The sequence below is a fragment of the Orycteropus afer genome, unplaced genomic scaffold (genome assembly GCF_000298275.1).
Source record: "Orycteropus afer afer isolate SDZICR_OR568_19922 unplaced genomic scaffold, OryAfe1.0 scaffold00154, whole genome shotgun sequence".
NCBI lineage: Eukaryota > Metazoa > Chordata > Mammalia > Tubulidentata > Orycteropodidae > Orycteropus > Orycteropus afer.
The window spans coordinates 7315736-7339694 of NW_006921741.1; the positions used below are offsets into that span (position 1 = coordinate 7315736).

A 23959-nucleotide genomic window follows, 5' to 3' on the forward strand; every position below is an offset into this window, starting at 1 on the left:
TCCGTTCTTAAGGTCACTTCCTGTACTAAGATCTGGCTGGTGGAACTCCAGCCATCGTATCTGTCTGTTATACCGTAAGGAAAGTGAATGGCTAAGAGAGAAAATGGGACCTTTCCTATTTAATAAACTTTCTTTAAGCTAAGCCTCACCCAACACTTTTGTTCAGATTTCCTTATTCAGAACTTAGTCATGTGACCATGCTAACTGGAAATCATGGTCTTTTATTCTGGATGGCAGCATACTTAACTAAAAATCAGGCTTTTGTGGTTAAGGTAGAAAGGGAGAATGGCTATTAGGGTAGACATGAGTGTGTCATATACTGTCCTTGATATCCACATGTTTTCAGACTTGTCTTCTTTACTGATTTATATTAGCATATTTTGAACCGTGAATTTAAATAACTGACATATATGAAGACAAGGGTAGAAAAACAAGAGAATGACATTTCTTGGCAATTTATACCATATCTATAGCATTAGTAAGGAGCTCTGGTGGCATAGTAGATAAGGCATTTGGCTGCTAACCAGAAAGTCAGTGCCACCAGCTGCTCCATGGAAGGAAGATAGGGTGATTTACTTCTGTAAAGATTTACAGCCTTGGAAGCCCAGTGGGGGGTTGCTATGAGTTGGAATCTACTAGATGGCAGTTTTTTTAAAATAGCATATAGTGAGGAAACAAATTAGATACTGGGATAATTCATATTTGTTGTTTTCAGTTAGTGTTAAGATCCTACCATAAAGTGCTAAGTGAGGTCCAACTATAAGTTCACATAAGTATGTATTATATTATTACAAGGTTAATGAAATGCAGTATTTTTCAGTTTTCATTCCCATTCCTGAAATGAAAATATTCTCACCTATTTGTTTCATTTACTTAGGTATGTAGGGAAAGATTAAGGAACCCTGGTGGTTAGGTTCTCAACTGTTAACCAAAAAGTCAGTGGTTTGAACTCAGCTAGCCATGCCACAGAGAAAAGACCTGGTAATCTGCTTTTGTAAAAACTACAGCCTAGAAAACCCTGTGTGACAGTTCCACTCTGTCACATGGGTTTAATTTGGGTTGAAATCGACTTGATGGCACCTAACAACAACAACAAAAAAAAAACGCAACCATTGCCTTGGAGTCGGATTGACCCATAGCAACCCCTCCTTGGGTTTCCGAGGCAGTATCATTACTGAAGTAGATTGTCCAACCTTCCTTCCAGGGAGTGGCTGGTGGGTTTGAACCACCAACCTTCTGGTTAGTAGTCAAATGCCTTAGGCACTATGCTACTAGAGCTCCCTAACAACAACAGGAAAAGATTAATTACAGAACTGAAAAGGTCCTGAAAGATCACAGGGAAGTCACTCCTTCATTTTATCTCTCTTGCAGATTAGTCCCCTAGTTCATCCCTTTTAAAGACTGGAGGATATGGTATCTGATTCCACTTTGTTGTGGGTGTTTTATTATGTAGAAAAAGAAAAATGTATTTTGGAGGAAATACATTTCATTGGAAAGGTTACCCTCCCGCCCAAATAGGAAGTTTCAACTAGTTATTTAGGTTTATAGTTGTTTTACTCACAACCTGGTTTCAGGATTTATTTTGGTGATGTATAAAAACTTAGAGAATTTTATGCATGATAAGCAATATTTTTTAAAAAATACATGAAACTAAATATCATACTTATGTTCCTATTAGAGCAATGTGCTCTGTCGTAGAGGACAGCTAAGTGAAGTTTTATTTAATTTCTGGGATGATTAAGTACCTACTGTTTTCTAAAGGTGGTCTGAATATGGCTATTTGTGTGATATATTCTCCTTACATTCTTTGTCTAGCAACTATCACATTTTAGATGACTTATGTTTGTAGTAAGTAACTCAAGAATTTGAACTAGAATGTGAGACAGCCTTCTATATCTCTGTTTCAAAGCATCTTAGGAACAAAATTCTGACCTTAAAGGTCAAGGATACTGAATTGACTCTAAGGATCATGGATTTACAAAGGATTCTATTCTGTCTCCTCTTTGCTATTGTAATTTTTCTCTTGCTGCACAATTAGTAAACTCAGTTTACCACCGTTGTTAATGTTCTTCATTTGTTTTGCTGCTTATGGAAACCAGATTAGAGCTTTTGAGAGTGGATTTCAGCAAAAGCGATTTATGTATCTAAGCTGGATTCAGCTCTTTGAGGTTTTTCTTTTAGAAGTCTGGGGATCAGATAGCATTTAGATTGAAAAGACAATTCTAATTAAGATGCCTATCCTAGTTTTTCTTGAGCAGTTTAATTTTCTAATAATTTTACTTAAATTTTCAGGTTAAAATCACTATCTTTTGCCTTAAATTTGTAATACTAGTAGAATTATAAATGATAAAATTTGCCTTTTAAAAATATCTATTTTTAAGGAAGGACTATATATGTTTAAAAAAAAAAAACAAAAAACTTAGTACTTCTGAAATGTCACCTAGTCAAGTCAGTAAGATTTGGTAGGCTGTCTCTAAGGAAGGTCCTGTAATATAACACACACACACACACACACATATATCAGAAGAATGTACCCTTAATTCTTCTAATTCAGAAATAATAACCTCTATAATGTGAAGAAGGAGCACTGGTCATGTAGTGGTTAAAGCATTTGGCTGCTAACCAAAAGGTCAGTGGTTCGAACCTGCCAGCTGCTCCATGGAAGAAAGATGAAATAATCTGCTTCTGTAAATATTTACAGTCTTGGCGAACCAGTGGGGGTCTCTGTGTGTCGGAATTGTCTAGATGGCAGTGAGTTTGGTTATTAATGTGAAGAGACAGATTCCTATTCATACTTAACATATACGTTGTCATATCTAAAACCTTTCCGATGAATCCTTGTTTTTTTCTGGTGGTATAGTGCCTAAGGCACTTGACTGCCTACCAGAAGGCTGGCAGTTCAAACCCACCAGCCACTCCTTGGAAGGAAGGTTGGGCAATCTACTTCCGTAGTGGTAACTGCCTCAGAAACCCAAGGAGGGGTAACTATGAGTTGGAATTTTTTTGTATATAGAAGAGGAAGAGTTGCAAACTATAATTTGTTATTGTTATGTGCCGTCGAGTCGGCCCCAACTCATAGCGACCCCTCCTTGGGTTTCCGAGGCAGTATCACTACGGAAGTAGGATTGCCCAACCTTCCTTCCGAGGAGTGGCTGGTGGGTTTGAACCGCCAGCCTTCTGGTTAGCAGTCAAGTGCTTTAGCCACTATGCTACCAGAGCTCCTATAGCAAAGGTAAAAAGTTGGTAAGTAACTTTGTGCTTGATATGCCCTACATACAACAGAAGGAAACACTGCCCAGTCCTCTGCCATCCTCACAGTTGTTACTTGTTGGAGCCTGTTGTTGCACCACTGCGTCAATCTATCTCCTTAAGGGTCTTCTTCTTTTTCACTGATCCTCTCCTTTATCAAGCATGATTCTTTCTTCTTTCTTCTTAGTTTTCATCATCCTTCCCCATCCCCACCGTAAATAAATGGTATGATTTTATTAGTCACATACACACAGAACAATATCTAGAAATCTATCCTGGTTGCCCAAAGTGAGGTTTATTTCTTTGGCAGAGACAGGCTAGATTAATGCCTAATTGGATAGTGACAAAAGCATGAAATGCATCTTTATTATGTTAAGAGACTAAGGTTTTTTGATTTGTTGCAATCAAAACCAAACCAAACCTGGTGCCTTCAAATGGATTCCGACCCAGCGATTCTATACGGGAGAGTAGAAATGTTCCTTATGGCTTCCAAGGCTGTGATCTTTACAGAGGCAGACAGCAGCGTCTTTCTTCTATGGAACAGCTCAGGGGTTCAATCCACCAACCTTTGGGCTAGCAGCCTAGTGCTTAACCACTTTGCCATGAAGACTGCTTTATTTTTAATAAAAATAAATGGTTAGTATTAATTACTACTAATGGTAGTATTAATTTATTATTTTAATGGTTAGTATTAATTACTACTTTATACAGCTTTATAGTCATATTGAGTTTGATATTTTATCTTTATACCTTAGTTAAGTTTCAGTTTTGAAAGGAATTATTTTTTAACTAATTTGTTAATCAGTGAAAAAAGGTATTAAAATCTGTCTCAGAGTTGATGTGTGGTTTAATCCATTATCTCAAAATAAAGAATAATAGAAAATTTAAATAGTCATAACATCTGTTACTTTCAACAGAATTCAGTTTGTAGGTTGACAGTTTTTAAAAGTTTAAACAAATACTACTAAGAGAGGTTACAGTTCAAAAAATAAACAGTGGGATAGGATTCAGTGAAGGTCATGAACGCCACATTTGGCATATTTTTGTTAAACACAGGTCTGGTTATGTCACTCCTCTGGGGAATGGGACCTTTTGCCTCAAGGTAAAAGTTCAAACTTATTGTTGGCACGGGCTAGCCTGCCAGTGTTTCTCCTTATGTTTATGCTCCAGTTATAGTAAACTCAAGGCAGAGTTAGGCACCACTCCTTTGTCCCCCTATTAAAAAAAAAAAAACCTCAATGCCATGGTGTCGTTTCCAATTCATAGTGACCCCTCTTTGGGTTTCTGAGGTGGTATCTCTACGAAGTAGATTGCCTAATCTTCCTTCCAAGGAGTGGCTGGTGGGTAGCACTGTAAATAAAAGTACTTTTTATAATACGGTATCATGATTTACTTTATGTGCTACTGGTTTCTGAAGTTATGGATGATGTAGACAATGACTATTCCTAACACTTGGCAACCTGCCTGGTATATATATATAGTTTATTCTTAGGAATTATTTGTGAAAAAAAATGCAAGAATGAGTAAATGCATAAGTGAATGAATGCATGTATGATGAATGAATGCAAAACAGTGTTCCAGCCTTTTAACTTTATGGTCTCATCTCTTTTACTTGGTTATGATTCATAGTAGAGTGATGAACATACCTAACAGCAGAATTCTTATTCCTACATTTTAGACTTACACCACCAAAACTAAACCCACTATCACTGAGTTGATTCTGAATCATAGCAACCCTATAGAACAGAGTAGAATTGTCCCATAGGGTTTCTGAGGCCGTAATCTTTACTGAAGCAGGTCATCATGTATTTCTCGTGTGAAGTGATTAGTGTGTTTGAACCTCCAACCTTTTGATTAATAGCCAAGTGTTAACCACTGTGCCACCAGGGTTCCTTCCTTTTGGATTTAATCATTATGTATTACAACTACTGTTGTATTTCATGTAGGGAATTGAATAAGTGGCTTCTCTTCAAGATTGGAGAACTCTAATTTAGGATACACATATATATGTCTCAGTATAAATTCCTAACTAAATTATAACTGTAAAGAAACTATTAACATTAAGGTAAGTATTGGGTAGCTCATTTAAAAGTAAAAATTTCTTTAGAAACTGAATATCAAAAAACTCCTAGAATTGCTGTTACAAAAAGAATCAAGAGACTTGGTACCCAGTTAGAAATAGAATTTCTATAAAATGCAGATTTTTTTGATTATTTTTTGGCACAGATAAAAATTTATTTCAACATATATTGCTTAAGTGACTTATGTACTATGTACTATTGTAGGCACTTGGTATACAAAATTGATCAATGTAAAATCCAGAATGTTTTAGTGATTAGACAAAATAGAGCTCAGAGACAGAATGTGTGTGTGTGTATTTACACCCATATTCTGTGTGTGTGCATGAATGTAAAATATTAACTGATGTGGTACAGCCACACCTTTTTCTTAGACCAGTATGAGAAAGATTTTCAAGATTATCACACGTCCATTCTATCTTGTAGTTGTCTTGACATTCCTACCATCTAGAAGTTCTGTAACGACACAGTTTTTTCCCTCTTTTGGGTTTGTAGTTGTCCTCATTTGTGAGTTGATGTCTCTGGTTCCCTGTTTACAATCTTGTAGGCTTATTTACTTTGGATACTTCCATAGCTGGGTTGGTTTCTGGGTTATATCATCATGTTGTTAATGGTCAGTTGTTTCTCTGTCCATAGGGCTCCCTTTAACATCTTTTGTAAGGTCGGTCTGGTTTTAACAAATTCCCTTAATTTCTGCTTGTTTGGAAATGTCCTAGTCACCTTCAAATTTGAGGGACAGTTTTGCTGGGTACATTATTCTTGGTTGGAAATTTTTCTCTTTCAGTGTTTTATGTATACCATCCCATTGTCTTCTTGCCTGCATGGTTTCTACTGAGAAATCTGAGCCTAGTCTTATTGGGAAGAAAACTATAAATCACAGGGTAACCTCAAAGAAAAATAATAAACCTTCACATCAAAATAAAAAAGAGGACCAGCACAAATATTTAGCAAATACTAAAACAAGAGCAACAAAGGAAGTGATAACATGATTCATAAACAAAATGAGCTCAACATAGAAAATTATATGGAACAAAGAAATCGACATCACGAAAAAGCACATGACAAAAGTGACAGCAACAAATTCATATTTGCTGATAATTACATATCTAGCAAAGGACTTATCTGTAAGATTTATAGAAAACTCCAATGCCTCAACACCAAAGGAATTAACAATCCAATTGAAAAATAGGCAGAAGACATGAATAGACACTTCACCAAGGAGGATATTCAGGTGGCCAGCTAATACATGAAGAGATGCTCACAGTCATTAGCCATCAGAGAGATGCAAATCAAAACAACAGTGAGATACCATCTCACCCCAGCACTGATGGCAAGGTTCAGCAAGACAGAAAATGACAAATGCTGGCAGGAATGTGGAGAAATTGAGACTCTCCCATACACTGCTGGTGGGACTGTGAAGTGATAGAACCACTGTGGAAAGCAATATGGTGATTCCTTAGAAAGCTGGAATTGGAGATACCATTTGGCCCAGCAATTCCATTAGTAGGTATATCCTAGAGAGATGAGAGCCAGGACAGGAACAGATATATGCACACTCATGTTAATCATGGCACTATTTACAATAGCAAAAAGATGGAAACAACCTATGTGCCCATCAGCGGAAGAGTGGATGACCACACTATGGTATATACACATACTGGAATGCTATGCAGCACTAAAGAATAATGTAGAGTCTGCAAAACACTGCATAAGATGGATGAACTTGGAGGACATTATAATGCTGAGTGAAATAAGTCAATCTCAGAAGGACAAATACAGTATTAGTTTGTTATTGTGGAGGGTCAAGGAAAGGTTTATATATGGAGGGAAACTTTCTTTGTTAGTTGCCAGGGGTGGGAGGGGCGGGGAGGGAACACAGCCAAAAAAAAAAAATCATTGACCCATGTCACTTTAGTTTTGTGTATTTCATTGTATGTAAATTATATTTCAATAAAATGCATTAAGAAAGATTATCACACTTAAATTGAAAAATACAAGTTATTGTGAACAAGACTAACTGATGATAGAATTTTAGTAGTACACAGAGGTTAGATAACTGAGTTTAGAAAACTCAGTCCCCAAGACTACCCTCAGTTTTGACAGACAACAACTGCAAGTTTGGAACTGTCCTAAAACCATCCTCAAGTATGATAATTCTCTAGAAAGAATCATAGAATTCACTGAAAGCTGTTATATTCAGCGTTACAGTTTTTTACAGGGAAAGGATACAGATTAAATTCAGTGAGGGAGGAAGTACACAGGGCAAAGTCCAGGAAGGTTCCAAAAGAAGAACTTTTCTTGTCCTCTCCTGTGGAATCAGGATGCATTACTCCTGTCATCATTTTTTGACAGTATGCATGGAATATTGCTAGTCACATGAGTTTCCAGAGTTTTTATTGGGACTGTATTATGTATATATGGTTGTCCATGTGGCTGCACTCAGTTTCCAGGTCAGTGGATATTGCCTGACTCAAAGCCCCCACTCTACATCATAACATTGGTCTTTCTGGACCAGCCCCCACACTAAGACTATACACATGTGGCCAGACCCTGCCCTGAATCACATTATTAGACTATCCATTATGACCTAAGACCCCCCAGGCAAACATAGACACTCCAGTGAGGCATAACATTATTACGTCCCAGACCTTCTCTGTGGGCAAGGCCAAATTCATTACCACACTAGGAGGAAAATGGAATTGTGCTCTGAATTTCCTTAAGTATTACAAGTAAATCTTTTTGATGTTCAACAATTATCTGCTTGGCCTGAATATCAGATGACGTTATTGTTCAAAAGCATTTACTACTCTTCCCCGGGGGAGGCATTATACTTCCCTGATCTATTATGTCTGGTTTATGACTTGCCTTGGCTAAAGAAATGTGAGTGGAAGTGATTTATGTTCACTTTTGAGTAGAAACTTTGAATCAGGACATAAACCAAAAAACTATACCCACTGCCATTGAGTCAATTCTGACTCATAGCAATTTCCATTGGGTTTCCAAGGCAGTAAATCTTTATGGAAGTAGATTGCTTAGTCTTGCTTCTATAGAGTGGCTGGTGGGTTTGACCCACAAACTTTCTGGTTAGCAGTCACTTAGGCACTGTGCTACCAGAGCTCCTTTGAGTTAGAACAGTTTTCTCTATTTTCTCTGACAATCAGCAGTTCCGAATAGATAGCTCTGCATCACCCTAACATCCTAAATAAAGATGACATGTGGCTGAGCCATACCAAGTATTGTTTGATAGGTAGCATGTGATAAACATTGGTGAAATGTTAGCATGTTACCTTGAACGAAACATTGTTGAAAACCATTTAGATTTTGTTACTATAGCATAACCCCAGTCTAGTCTTTCTCAAACTAGCATACATCGGAGTCACCTGTAAGATTTGTTCAAATATAAGTCATTGGTCCCCCCCCCCTTAGATTTTCTGAATTTTGGAGTGTGGCCCAAGAATATGCATTTCTAATATGTTACCATCTGATGCTGATGCAGCTAGTCCAGGGACCACCCTTTGAGAACTGCTGACCTCGCACTTTCTGACTGATGCAGGCTGCTTTTTATACTCTTAGAGACCTAAGTAGGAGCTCTGGTAGCGCAGTGCCTAAGACACTGGACTGCTAACCAGAAGACTGGCAGTTCAAACCCACTAGCCCCTCCTCAGAAGGACGGTTAGGCTATCTACTTCTGTAGTGATACCGCCTCAGAACCCCAGTGAGGGGTCGCTGTGAGTTTGGTCCAACTCAACGGCACATAACAACAACAACAACAGAGACCTAAGTTACTCTGCAAATGCTATAACAATAAAATGTAGAATCTTCATATAAACCTCATTGTTAAAGAAGTAAATTCTATAAACTCCTCCTTTGATTTCTAGGACATAGTCACAAAACAAAAACCCCTAAATTTGGTCGGGCAGATTAGATAGTTATGGAAATTACTATCATATTAACGAGGACCAAACGAAAGTTACAAAAAATACACCAAGTACAAAAAGGGTTAGGAAGGAAATAGATCTAATTGTAGAAGAAATTTCCATTTCTGATGGCCTTAGGAGTTCTTCTTGCAGAAAGGGAGAATGATTGAAGAGAGCATTGCATATAGAAGACAACCAAAATGAGAGTTGTGAGAAAGTGTGAAATGTTTTGAAAAATACCTGTTAATACAGTTTGTTTGCTGTTGGGAGACAGATGAGAGAGAAACAATCTTATAAATTTTTATCAAAAGTGCAGTTTCTTACTTGATGTGTAATATGAAACTTCAATTCAGTACTCTCCTTGGTATACATGTGTACTATTGAGGTGCTTTTAGAATTTAAGTAGCTAAAGGTGGTGTGTGATTGTCCAGGAAATTCTGGTGAGAATGCTTTGAGAACTGGATATTTTGAAGGGAAATGGAAAGGAGATGCCAACATAGAACCTTGACCAAAGTATATTTTCAAACAGATAATATTTAGGTAAAAGTACACAGGGAAATGAGAAACTGGAAACCAATTCCTTTAAAGTCATCCATGTAAAAGTCTTTGCATAATGCCAGTTGGAAGACCATTTTTCTTTCTACCTTCATTCAGGTTATTTGGTCAAGATCCTTTCTCTATAGTATTTCTTCTCCACAGAGACTTTGGTAGGCACAGAGAGTTAACCAATTGGGTTGTAACATGATTTTATTGCTATATGGGGATGTTTGGGGACCAAACTCTATTTTGGGGCTGGTAACTTAACTTTTCTGGGCCTTTGTTTCTTGATGTAATACAATTCTCTCAGGTTACAGTAGTTCCAATATTCCATTTTCAAATATCACTCTATAGACTAGCAAGATTTAAGTTTCTCATCTTTAAGAGGAACTAATCTGGAGTGTTTGAAGACTTTCTTTTGGTGGGGGGGTAGCAGGTCAAGGTACTGTATAAAACAAAAGCAAGCTCATTGCTTGAAGTCTATTCTGACTCAAATACCATATAAAACCAGAAAAACCCAAACCCATTGCCATTGAGTTGATTCCGACTCAGAGCAACCATTTAGGACAGAGTAGCATTCCTCATAGGGTTTCCAAGACTATAAATCTTTACAGAAGCAGGAATGGCTGTTGGGTTTAAACCACCAACCTTCACGAGACCTCCTGATGGGATACTCTGTAGTCCCCAGTTAATCAAAAAATAGTAGTATCCCAGAAGTCTTAAAAGTGTTGTTTTGTTCCGTTACCCAGAGATAGGTATTTATGTTAGATTTGAACTTCGGTATTAAACAGCATGAATTTATATGTTGTGTATATTATATATGTATATGTATATGTAAATGTATATGTAAATGTATATATATATATATATGTATGATCTCGTGTTATAGTTTAAATAGCTGCTCATTTTGTTTAACATGAAAACCAGTTGCCATATTATTTTAATGACATAGATACTGATGTATATTTGAAAATAAATTCATGTTGATTCAAAGATTATATTTAATTGAAAACATTTGTTTTCATCTTTTTCACAACTGTTATAGAGGGAAGAAATTCAGAATACTTGCCAGTCTTGAAGCATTTAAAAATAGATTGGTTTGGTATTGTGATTATAATTTTGTTTAATATGGATAATTTTTTTTGTCCATAGCAATACCATGACTTTAAGACCCTGGCTAAGTTTTTTGATTTACATAAAACATCATTTTGATATTATTTCTTATTTGGTTGTTACCTGTAGTTAATTTGTTAAGTTTAATCACTTGACCAGTTCCTTGGGGACTACAAACAAGTCTTTCACTTTAGGTCTTATGAGTCCACAATCTACTCCTTTTACAAGCATTTTAAAGTTTGACTAGTATTGCTATTAGCAGTTCATTTTGAGAGGGAAATTCATCCTAATTAACAGAAACAGCCCAAAGGTGATTTTTAGTTCCTCAGCAATTGAAGGCAGTTTGGTGCATGACCTTCCTTAGTTTATATTTTAAAACGAAAACAGTTCCAGTTCCTCCAAGTTGAAGAAGTCTGAATCTTTTGGAGTCGTTTCTGTAAGTTTAGGTCCAAATGTTTCCAATTTACATTTAGGACACACCAGAAGAAAAGCACACAATAATCTCCTGGAGGCTTACAATCGCACTTGATTACCCTAATTGCCGCCCACTATAGCAACTTGCTTGGATTCTTGAGGTGAGAGCCAAGCACAAGTGTTCCGTTCCGTATGAAATAAGTGTACTTTAAAAATTATATCAGACTTAAGTAATATTTTTAGTGCACTAGGAGAATTCACTAGGAATCCTATTGAAAATTATTTGAGGCTGTAATAAGGGCTCATAAAGCAAACAAAATCTTTCCAAATTTCTTAATTTGTTGTTATTTGAACTTCAGATCTTTGTATGTGTCCTTTCTTAATATAGGAACATTAGTTACTCTGTTTTTTGTATCAGCTGCCATATGCAGGCTAAAACTGAACTGTTTAGTCTATTTTATTATTCAAACAATAGATTTAAGAGGAAAACTTGTGTGTATACGTAACTAATATAATATATTTTAGTATCAGAAATTCTGAGTTGTAATTTCTAATCATTTATTTAACCAGTTGGAGTTTGCATATGTGACTAGCACACTGATGATTTTTCAAAATAAAACATACATTTTTTTGATATGCTGTCTTGTGATAAATTATAATTTAATACTAAGTTTAGCTTCTATACTGGAAAATGGGTTAGAAAAAAATTAATGACAAAACCTGGTTTATTCTTTTTATATGGAGTTTTAAAAACTAAGTAAGCATTTAAATAAGTATTCTGGATACTCTTTAACTTTCAAATTAATATTTTGAATTGTATTCACTGCAAATATATTTATGGTTTTAGGTCCAATGATACTGTAATTAGTCAAATCTAAAATTTGAAGATCCAGCAATTATTAGTAATTATTATTTAGAATTAAGTTCGTATTTTGTTCTTTTCATACGTCCAATATAGCTGTTAACACTTGAACTTTAAGCCTATTCTTTTTTTTTTTCCCCATCTACAATAATGGATAAAGAAGTTGAACCCTAAAAAATTGAGTGCTTTGCTCTGTATTGGTAGAGAAGTTTAACTAGTACCTGTATCCTTGTTCATATCAAGATTCTTTCCACTGTACCGTGCACTCCTTCTGAAGAAATATTTCAAGGGGCATTTATAAAGTACATCCTTAACATCCACTGTATTTACCAAGTGAATGAAAACAAAGTAGACATAAAATACTAAGACTCAAAATCATTTATTCTCATTGTTTTCAGCTCATTAGAGAACATATATTGAAGCAGCACATTTATATCATCAAAATTTATTCTGGTGCTAAACAGTTGTTGTTGTTGTTATGTGCTAAACAGTAGGGTGTTCTTAAACAGAACTGTGGTGAATGGATTATAGTAACAGGAATATTACCCATCATTCAAAGGTAGTATCACGATATTTACTTGGGAACTTAATGTGATTTAAGATCAGTAACATTTTGAATTCCTGTAAATGTATTTTTAAAGGAAAACATGCAAGAAAATGTTTGACCTTGAAATCTTAAAGAGCTACAAAATCTTTCAAAATCAATTTACTAGCGACATCTGCTGGTTCTGTGTTGTAATAAAGATGAAGGTATCTCATGGAAGTAATTTCATGGAAATGAAACATGAAAGAAGAAGTTTTGTGGACATAATTGTTTCTTTTACTATGATTCACATACTTTTTTTTGTCTTTGTGGGTTTTTCCCCCTTTAGCATTTGACCAAGAGTAATATTATAACCATAATATTAAGCTTATTTATGTTTTCCTATATATGGTAAATAATTCCATTCATTTACACCCCTGGCCCTCTGTAATTATTTGTGTATCAGCCAAGTTGTTTGATGTAATGCTGCAAATTCTTTTTCCTCTTTGTCTCTCCTGCCTCTTGTTTTATATCAACCTTTAGCAAAGAACCTTGCAATACAGGATTTCATAAATACAGATTTGCATAGACTGAATTTAATAGGAAAGTTTAAATACCCATCAGGTAAATGTATTATCTTTCTGCAAAATTGAAAAGCAAAATGAGACTTTATATTAGAGGAAGATTTTTATTAGAAGGAGAAATGGACTTTAGTTTTTGTTCTACAAGGAGAGATTTCTGCATTATAAATTTTGGAGTGGTAAAATATACTTAGTTTTTGTATATTTTCTCTCTCTAGGCTTATTTCCTGGATGATTGTGTCAAATCCTGTGCATTTAAAAATACTACATATGAACTAATTAGACTTCTTCCTTGAACACCAAACCCATATAACCACATGCTTACTTTTTTGACATATGCATCTCAACCTTAATATGTACAAAACAAAGTTAGGATTTTCTTCTTGAACCTGCTCTTCCCCTAATCTTCCTCATTTGAATAAAAGACCATCCATCCTTCCATTTACTCAAACCAAATATATTTTAATAATTTGTAAATTCTCTTTCATTTATGCATTTGCTCCATCAAGAACTTCTACTCCACTTTTGAATACATTCAGAAGGTGACCACTTCTCTCTACCCCTACCTTTTTATTCTAGTCAAGCCACTATCATCTTTCCTCTCCTAATTAGCTTCCTGGCTTCTAACCCTACTCTCCTGTAGTCTATTCTCTACCCAGCAGCAAGAGTGATTCATTTTAAATTTAAGACAGATCTTGTAACTTCTCTGCTGAGAACCTTCCAAAGTTCTTACCATACCTACACGGCCCTATATAAATTGTTAGACCTTTCTCCACCCCCATTATTGTGACTTCATTTCCCACCACAGCTTCCCTCCCTTATTCAGCTCCAGATACAGGAATCTACTTCCATGCCATGCAGACTCCTCATCAGAGGTCAGCATTTTTCTAAATGAATGCTCTTCTCCCACCTCATTGAGGTTTTTGATCAAATCAAATACTGCCTTCTCAGAGAGGCCCCTCTTGACCACACCAACTACAGCACTTTATCCCCTTATCCTGCTTTATTTTTTGCCCTAGCAATTACCACGGGATATATTTACTTTTTTTGTTATCTCTCTCCTCCAAGTAGAATGTCAGCTGTTTGAGAGGAAGGCTTCTGTGTTGCTGACTGTTACATATTTAGAACCTAAGCCAGTACCTTACGCATAGTTGGCACTTCGTTAATATTTGTTGAATAAGCCAATGATCCTTAATAGATAAATGGAGAATGTGGTTTGATTTACATTACAATAACTGAACCCATAGCATAGCTAGGTACCTTGTAATGGGGTCTGCTTTGTTTAAATCTTAACATTTATATGTTCTCCATTTAAAACAAATTACAATACTCTTCCTTAGTTAGGTTAATGCTCAGACAGGACTCTTGCTGTCAAAATGCAGGACTATTTTACTATTTTAAAGATACTTTTCATGGGAATAATTACTTTTTTGTTCTTTTGACATAGCCATCTGACTCTCAATTACATTAACAGACCTTATACACATGAATGGCAAGAAGAAAATAGCCTCTTTTGAATCTCTGCTAAGACTTTATCAATATGAAGTGCTTCCCACAGGGTTCAGCTGAAAGAACCAAACTTCCATCATAATGAAATTGCAAATTTATTCGTATATGCCTATAGTATATTTGAAAGCTACTTTTTGATGTTTTGGTCTGCAATTAAATTTATTGTTTAAGGTCACAAATATACAGTGTTGTCTAGACCAACTTGTCACAATCCTTTATCCAGCATCGCACAAAGATAAATGGCTGTCCGTAACAATAACATACCAAAGCCAAAATTTGTTCCCAGATAAACATAATCTTTTAATTAATCTTGGTGTTTTCCTACCCTCTCCCTGCCCCTCCTATCTAGAAATTACTGAATTGTAGGTTTTAAATTACTGACAAATATTTTCTTCAGATGGAAAAAGATAAAGTTAATTTTTTTTAATGCTATAATCTCTCCATAGGAGGTCTGGTGGTGTAGTACATGTACATTTTAAGCTCATTCTTTGTGAGGTAGGTGGATAATTAGGTAGTATGTGTGAACTAAATTCTGGGACATTTGTCATTGTTAACATGACCACAAAAATAGATCATGTTGTGTAATTAAATGCGTTTGTAAATCTTTTAAGCATTTTTGTGCACATGAATTAAGTTCTTTATCTGAGATTCTATAGTATCTCCGGTAAAAATGTCTATGTATTTTAAATTGGTAAGATAGATTTCTTCCATTTCCCTTGAGACCTTTCATACAAAAAACATACCGAGAGCTTTGCCCAATTAGATTTGAGAGTCTGCTCTTTGTTCAAGAATATCCGATGCCTGATATTAACATACATTAGCACATTATTTTATCACCAGTATTTATAGGTTCTCCAAGGGATTTGATACTAAATACCCAAGGCCCTTTCATAAGGTGATCATCCTACAGAGCAGGCTAAACACACGCAACAGCGTCAGGATGATGCAATAGTAGCCTATTAATGTCCCTGTTTTAAGATATTATTTAAATATTTTTAGCAGAGCTGAGAATCTTTTCTTCTTAATTACTATGCAATTTGAATGAAAGGACATACTGTTTTGAGAGGTTGTATAAGAGAAAATCAGGACTTTTGAGTCAGACAAACTTCTTTGTGGGAAGATTCTGACTCTTTTACGCATGTGATTACTGGAACGTTTCTACATTTTTCAAGTCTCTGAGCAGCTATGAAATAGAGAAACACCACACTTGTTCATGAAGTTGTGACATAATTAAATGAGATAACTTGTGAAATGACCAAAACAGTGCCCAGTAATAGAAAGCACTCAGTAAATATTATTTGGAGTCTTCTGTTTCTGGTCTTGTCCCCCACCTCTAGTAATGCATGAAAAGTGTTTAGAATGGTACCAGGATTGTGATGTCTCTTCTGATTGGGTTTAATCAGAAGTTAAAACCAGTGAACTAGACTTGAAGTCTTTCTATGCCTGCCAACTCTACATTACTCTGCATTCACTGAATTAATAAGGAGAGAAAAGTCAGGACCTTGAATTGACCTATATATAATACCCAGCAGGTGTATGTGGCCTTTCTCTTCACAGCAAATTGGTCTCCCAGGGATTGGAGAGAATGAAGAATGCTCCACTTTCAGCCCTTATTTGAAGTCCCAGTGGAGTCCTTAGAAGATTTACTTAATTCTCTCTTCAACCTACAGATCTGAGGGTTGAGCCTTAAGTTATGCTAATTTGACACAGGAAATCATTATCATTTTAATCATTTTGTGCAAGATGGCTTGCTTTACTGCTTACTGCTTGTTTGAACATTTGTAATGCTCAGACTATTGTCCTAAAAGAGTTTCACCTTTTAAAAAATCTCCGTAAACTTCTTTAATAACAACTTATTACTACTTTATATTCCAAAACACATTGTTTTATGATTGTAAATTTTTATTGTTTTAGGTGCAAAGATGGTTTGAAAGGATTTACATTCTCTGCGCTTAGGTAAGTTACATATTTAATTTAGCTAATTACATATTTAATTTACCTTTATGTTGAGAGAGTGTTTGCAAGTCACTTTTTCTTTTTCAAATGTAATATCTAAAAGTGATTATAATAAATATTCATTGACTCCATTTTTAAATTGAAAGTAATTTTTGAAGTGACAAAAGTGTTTCCAAGCATTAGTGGATAGTTCATTAAAAGGGAACTGTATCAGATTTTCTTTGCCCTGAAAATCAATAAACAGTCAATCAACAACTGTTTATTAAGGCCTATTACATGCCTTAGAAGCTCTGGTAGCGTAGGGCCTAAGGCATTTGACTGCTAACCAGAAGGCTGGTGGTTCAAACCCACCAGGCACTCCTTGGAAGGAAGATTGGGCAATCTACTTCCGTAGTGATACCACCTCAGAAACCCAAGGAGGGGTCGTGGATGTGACTTCATGGCAGTGAGTTAGTTATTACCTGCCTTATATGGTGGGATGTTAGAAAAGAAATATAAGAACTCTCTTTCTTCAAGGAGATTGGGAAGACAGAGCTACAAATGAACTGTTACTGGAAAATGAAGTATTTAATTGTGTGGCCCAGATTATGGACTTCTTTAGGATGGGACCTGTACATTTTGTGCATCACACATTGGACTGCAAGCTTCATTAGAATCTGTTCTTTTCCCCTCGTTCTCTGACTCTTAGCATGTTAGATACTGTAGAAATACTGACTAATGTTAGTATTGTATTTTATAGTTCACCAAGCATTTTCACATAGATGAGAAAATTTAATTTTTACAGTTCAGCTAGTTAAGTATGTTTATGCCCATGTGACAGGACAGAGTAAAGGCTTAAAATGCTTGACTACTTAGACATCACATAAGTGGCTATAGATTCTGACTCCAAATCCAACATTCAGTTTATGTCAGATGTTGCTATTTTTATTCCCCAAAGTACGTACAGACACACACACACACACACACACACACACACTGTTGGCGAGTCAACTTTGATCCTTAGTGACTCCTCCTTGGGTTTCTGAGGTGGTATCATTATGAAAGTAGATTGTCCAACCTTCTTTCTGAGGAGTAGCTGGTGGGTTTGAACTGCCAGCCTTCTAGTTAGCAGTCAAGTGCCTTAGGCACTACACCGCCAGAGCTCCCCTGTGAAGATTAGCAGCATGATATTTATTGGAGGTGTTCCCATTGCCATTGATTGAATTCAGACTCATAGCAGCCTTGTAGGACAGAGTAGAAAAGCCTCATAGGATTTCCAAGGTTTTAAATCTTTATGTAAGAAGTAGACTGCCATGTCTTTTTCCCACAGAGGGGCTGGTGGGTTCCAACCTCCTACATTTTGGTTAGTGGTCTAGTGCTTTAACCACTACATTACCAGGTTGTGGGAAGGAAGAATTTGGGTGGATTCAATACTAAGAGAAGTTTTATGTGATCATCTCACGGTTATTTTGAGGGTCAAAGAAGTGAATGCATCTAAAATATCTAGAGTAGTGTCTGGAACATAGGAAGTGCTCAAGAAATGTTGAGTATTATTGTTATTCTTATAGGTGGTAAGCCTTAACTATACTTGAAGGATAAGAGAGAAGAAAGAATATTCTGGGTGGAAGTGAATAATATTAGCAAAAGCATGAAAAGTGTAAACATGAAGTGTAAGATAAGAATGAGAAAATCAACTTAATTAGTATGGAAAGTTTATATTCAGGAATAGAAAAATGTCTTATTTGATAGGTAGAGTAGGACCAGTTTACAGAAAACCTAGGGGAAAAAAAGGAAGAAAACCTGAATTTGATAAGATGGGTAATAAGTAGTCATCGAAGGATTTTTTTAGCAGAGTAATTGATAGTGGTTCACAGAGATTAGTCTGTCCTCAGTATTTGGGACATTGAAAAAGAGAAAACCAGAGAGTAGATACAAGGGTGTGGGTGATGTTGGGAGGATGAAAAAGAAAGTGACAAAGTTGAGACTTGCAGTGGAAGAAAATGAAGGCAGCGACTAATATTTTCCCAGTTTCTCTTATCCTCTACACTTCAATCTCAGTAAAGTATTGAGACGCTGAGTGCCTGTAAGAAGGTGCTATTAACTGAAAATCAGATGGAATGCAAGGAAACTGGCTTGTAAGGAAAAAAATCACAATGCAATATTTTTGATTGTGGAAACTCTATAGTAATAATAACTGAGTCATAACACATAATAGTAATTGATTTATCTTATATTTTTCACCAAAATACCATGAAACTTTTTAGAAAATAACTTACTGTTGTTGTTGTTATGTTGCCTATGAAGGATTTTGTGATAAACTGAAAGTTTATAACAAAACCAGAAGTTATTTTTCCTAAAGGAAAAGAAAGACTTTGTTTTCCTGCATCTCTTCTTAGAATATCTACCCACTGCTATTGAGTCGGATCCAACTCATAGCGATCCTCCTTGGGTTTCCAAGGCAGTATCACTATGGAAGTAGATTGCCCCATCTTCCTTCCGAGGAGTGGCTGGCGGGTGTGAACCGCCAGCCTTCTGGTTAGCGGTCAAATGCGTTAGGCACTTTCAAAAAGGCAAAAATGTGCCAGATATTTTTGTATCTCTTCTTTAAATCCACTTATAATTAAGTAAAGGACTGGTTTGAACTATTTACACTTAAAATTTTCTCTGTATTACAGGAAAAATGTTTAGCATTTCTTGCTAGCACTCCTATTAGAGAAAGAAAATTATTATTTATTGGAATGTACTTATATTACACATTTCTTTCCAATAGACAGGTTTTTTTTTCATTTTATATTGCCCACATTGCAGATTGATTACTCATACAGTTATAATGTTGACACTCAGAAGAATATTACTAAAGCCAAATACATGTATTATTGTCAAGTTTCATGGTCAAAAAAGAATGTGGATTAATGTATGTAGTTTTTGTAGGTTTCCAAAAAAGTACTATCTGACATGACTATCTAACTCTACCTCTTTGCATTCTTGGCTGTCCTATATTTGTTGCAGACGTATAAAAATATAGCATATCAAAAACATGACATTTAATATAAATTACAAAAGCTAGAGGAAAGAAAAATGCTTGTTGTAGCCCAATGCAATAGGACTTCCTGCTGGTGAGGAAAAGCTATTCAGTGGCCTGTACATTTGAGAATGATGAAATTTAAAGGAATAGAACTGTAAAAAAGTTTGAAGGCCTGTTGGTAGCTCTGGTACTTGGACAGTGCTCATCTCATATAGATCATAATTCCTCAATCATGAAAACACACATTCTTCACTTAGGAAAAGAGTCCCTTATTTGTATAGCACAGGTATTTACAAATACCCCAGTTGGGTGTCTCCTAATTAAAAAAGGTAAAAAGTTTCAGAATATGAAACTTTTAGCCATTTTTTTAAGTACTCCTCAACACATGAATGATAGTATGGGAGCTTCAATATTTAGTACACCCACTCCTCGACACTTATCCACTTATTGACCCACTCTACTTACTAACATGATTAACTTGTAAAGACCAAGTCATTATGTGTAAATAACGTTATGTGAAAATAGAGGATGACCACATGAGATGACAAAATGGAGGATGACTACTTCATCACATAACTGTCAAATTATATCATTACATAATGGCCAAACCACTGAAAATCGTAGCCCAGCCAAATGGACACATAACTTTAACCATTACAGCCGACATTACTCTCATCTTGAACCTTGGTGTTTGTTACTGCCAGATGTACATTGTTAATGCACAAAATAGTTGAATAGTAGATTTTGTACTGTTGTCGTAAATACAAAATATTGGATAACAATATGGTCGATAAATGAGGGGAAGGTGTATACTTTTATTTCATCCCAGGTCTTATACTAAACATTGAGAATATACTGGTGAATGAGTCAGATACAGTCTGTCCTCAAAAGAACTTAAGGTTTACTAGAGAAGACATTTAACAAGTAATTAATTAAAATTGTTGTGGTGAATGTTATAAAAGAGTAGAGTGGTGGTTACTGCAGGGATATATTTTAGACAGGCTTAATTTAGTGCCTTTCTTCAAGCTGTAGGTAGGAGTAGGGGCAGAGAGAAAAACAGTAAATTGTAAAATAGAAAAGCTTAAGTGCTATAATAGAACAGAAACTAAGTGCCACACAATTCACAGATAACTTTTTTGGGGAAATGGGGTGGAAAGGAAAGAGCTTTGAGATTTTAAAAGACAGGTAAGATTTCAGCAGAGATATATAGGGAAGAAGAATGCAGACAAGAAGAGCAGCACAGGGACATGGCAAGTGTTCAATTAGCTATACAGGCAGTCCCCAGGAACATCCAACTTACACACAACCTGCAGTTACAAACCAACCCCTGTAAAGCCTATAATAGAATTTAAAATTATATTTTTTGTATAATTTTGTTGTAATTATATGATTATAAATATACAATAATTGTATATTATATATAATAATAGTGTACAGATAAATTAAAATCTGATTATATTAAAAATACCGAGGTACATACAATGGTTCATAGTAACAAACAGGCACATCAAAACATTATTATTACTGTATTATGTTAAAGATATTTTAGTGTATGTGGAAGTGTTTCCTTAGTGTTTTTTATGCATAGAAAGGTGATATATTATATATTAGGACAAACATTTCACTGACATTAGACACAAACCATATCTAACTGTTCTGACTTACGCACAAATTCAACTTAAAGGCAGACTCAGGAACAGAACTTGTTCATAATCTAGACACTGCCTGTAATTTATAATAATAGCTCATGCAGTAAGTGCTCACTCTGTGCTAGGCATGGTTTCAAGCTTTTTCAAGTTTTTATTTAGTAAGTCATAAACCAATGAAGTTCTTGAGAATGAAAACAAAGTGAGATATGTACTTTAGGAAGCTTCCTCTGGAAATTGTGTATAGGATGATTTGCAAATTATCCATATATGCAATTAATAAATGAAGTTACGGGTATGGATAGAGAAAGTCAAGGACGGAACTGTGGAAGAAGAGCCAGTGCTCCTGCCTCTGATATTCACTGGCTAGGTACAAGATGGCTTATTTTAATCATGTCTACTTCATAGTGTTCTTGTAAGAATTAAATTATTTAGTATTTGTAAAAGGCTTAGCACTGTGCCTGTCATATGTTAGCTACTACAATATTTACTTATTTAATAAATATTGACTATGTGCCAGACAATATACAAGGCACTGAGGATATGATAGCAAAGAAGATATACATAGTTTTATACATCCCACCATTTAGCAGGGGTATATTCTAGAGGGCCCTGGTGGCACAGTGGTTAACCTTTGGTTGCTAACTGAAAGATTGGCAGTTCGAACCCACCAGCTGCTCCACAGTAGAAAGATGTGGCAGTTTGCTTTCAGAAAGGTTACAGCTTTAGAAACCCTGTGGGGCAGTTCTACTTTCTGTCCTATAGGAACACTGTGAGTTGGAATTGACTCAGTGGCAGTGGGTATAGACTAATAAGGAGCCCCTTGGTAACACAGACACTTGACTACTACCTGAAAAGTTAGCAATTTGAAACTACTGACAGACACCTTGATAGACAGGCCTAGCAATCTGCTTCTGAAAGGTCACAGCCTTGTGAAAACCCTGTGGAGTAGTTTGCTTTGCATGTGGGATCACCATGAATTGGAATCGACTCAAGGGAAACTAACAATAACAAACATGGGATACTAAAAAGGTGCTTACATCTGTGGGGCTCATTGTACTAGGGGAGCAGCCAGGAAGGATCACTGACTAACACTGGGCTGGGGCAGGGACAGCTTCTCCAAGGAAATGATCTCTGATCTGAGATGGTTAGTCATGGCCAAAATAGCAGGTTGTAAAAGGTGTGAGAGATACTGTCCTAACTGTTCAGGACTGTACCCTTGTTCCTTAGAAGATCTGAAACTCTCCATGCACATCTATAATAAAGAAACAAATTCTTTTGGATTAAGTTACCAAGGATGCATATCTACCATGTGATAACAAAGAATCCCATTGCAAACTCTCTGTAATTTGGCATGCTAGGTAGTTTTACCAAGTTTGTCCTAAAGAAGTCGGGTTGTAGTTGTTGATGTTAACAGCTTATTCTCTTTCTCTTTTCAGAGTTTTAACATTTTCATATTATGTTTATCACAAGCCCCATGTTCCAATAGGAGCTCTGGTAGCATAGTGCCTAAGGCATTTGACCGCTAACCAGAAGCCTGGCTGTTCAAACCCACCAGCCACTCCTCGGAAGGAAAGTTGAGCAATCTACTTCCATAGTGATACTCCTTGGAAACCCAAGGAGGGTCGCTATGAGTCGGGTCCGACTCAACGGCACATAACAACAACAACAACATGTTCCAATATTTTACTGTAGTGTTTTTAATAGTGTGTTTTATCTATATTTTATGATGTTTTCTGAAAGTTCAAAAAGTAAGCTTTCCTCAGAAAGCTTAGTTATCCTTTATAAGAGGAAAGGGAGCTCTGGTAGCATAGTGGCTAAGGCACTTGACTGCTAACCAGAAGGCTGGCGGTTCAAATCCACCAGCCACTCCTCGGAAGGAAGGTTGGGCAATCCTACTTCCGTAGTGATACTGCCTCGGAAACCCAAGGAGGGGTTGCTATGAGTCGGGGCCAACTCGACGGCAAATAACAACAACAACAACAACAAGAGGAAAACTCATATAGTGTAAACCGTAGTAATAAAAACTGATAAAAGATTCTGCTAGACTTATTATCTAAAGGTGATAACATTTTTTTGCCTTGTCTTTGGAAAAACAGTTCTGTTTTGATGAAAGAGAATGGTGTCTTCTTCTAGTTATATGATTTTTTTCAAAGATAAATATGTAGGTTAGAGTGATACCAAGTTTATGATTTTTCTGATAAAATAATGTGAGGATACATGCAATCTTGACTGTTCTCTGATTCTCGTTCTTTAGTTCTTGTATTTCTCTGTGTCTGTGTAGATGATCTTATATTGCACTGTAGCTATTTATGATTCAAAGCAACATGGGACTTAAATTTAGAGGAAAAAATGAGGAACCTATTCAGTTGTAGCTACAAACAAAATTGAGAGACAAATAGAGTTTTTGTGTGATTGACTAGTAGTTGTTGTTGTTGTTAAGTGCCGTCGAGTCGTTTCCGACTCATAGCGACCCCATGCTGACTAGTTGTTGTTGTTGTTGTTATGTGCCGTCGAGTCAGCCCTGACTCATAGCGACCCCTCCTTGGGTTTCCGAGGCAGTATCACTA

At 36.0% G+C, this 23959-nt stretch overlaps 1 protein-coding gene across 1 annotated transcript in view; it reads left to right on the forward strand.

Annotated features, from left to right (window-relative positions):
- Positions 1-23959, forward strand: part of TMEM135 (transmembrane protein 135) — a 321242-nt gene that overhangs the window by 270689 nt on the left and 26594 nt on the right. Inside the window, exon 7 of the mRNA XM_007946278.2 lies at positions 16698-16739. Coding sequence (XP_007944469.1) covers positions 16698-16739 — 42 coding nt within the window. The remainder of the gene's footprint in view (positions 1-16697; positions 16740-23959) is intronic.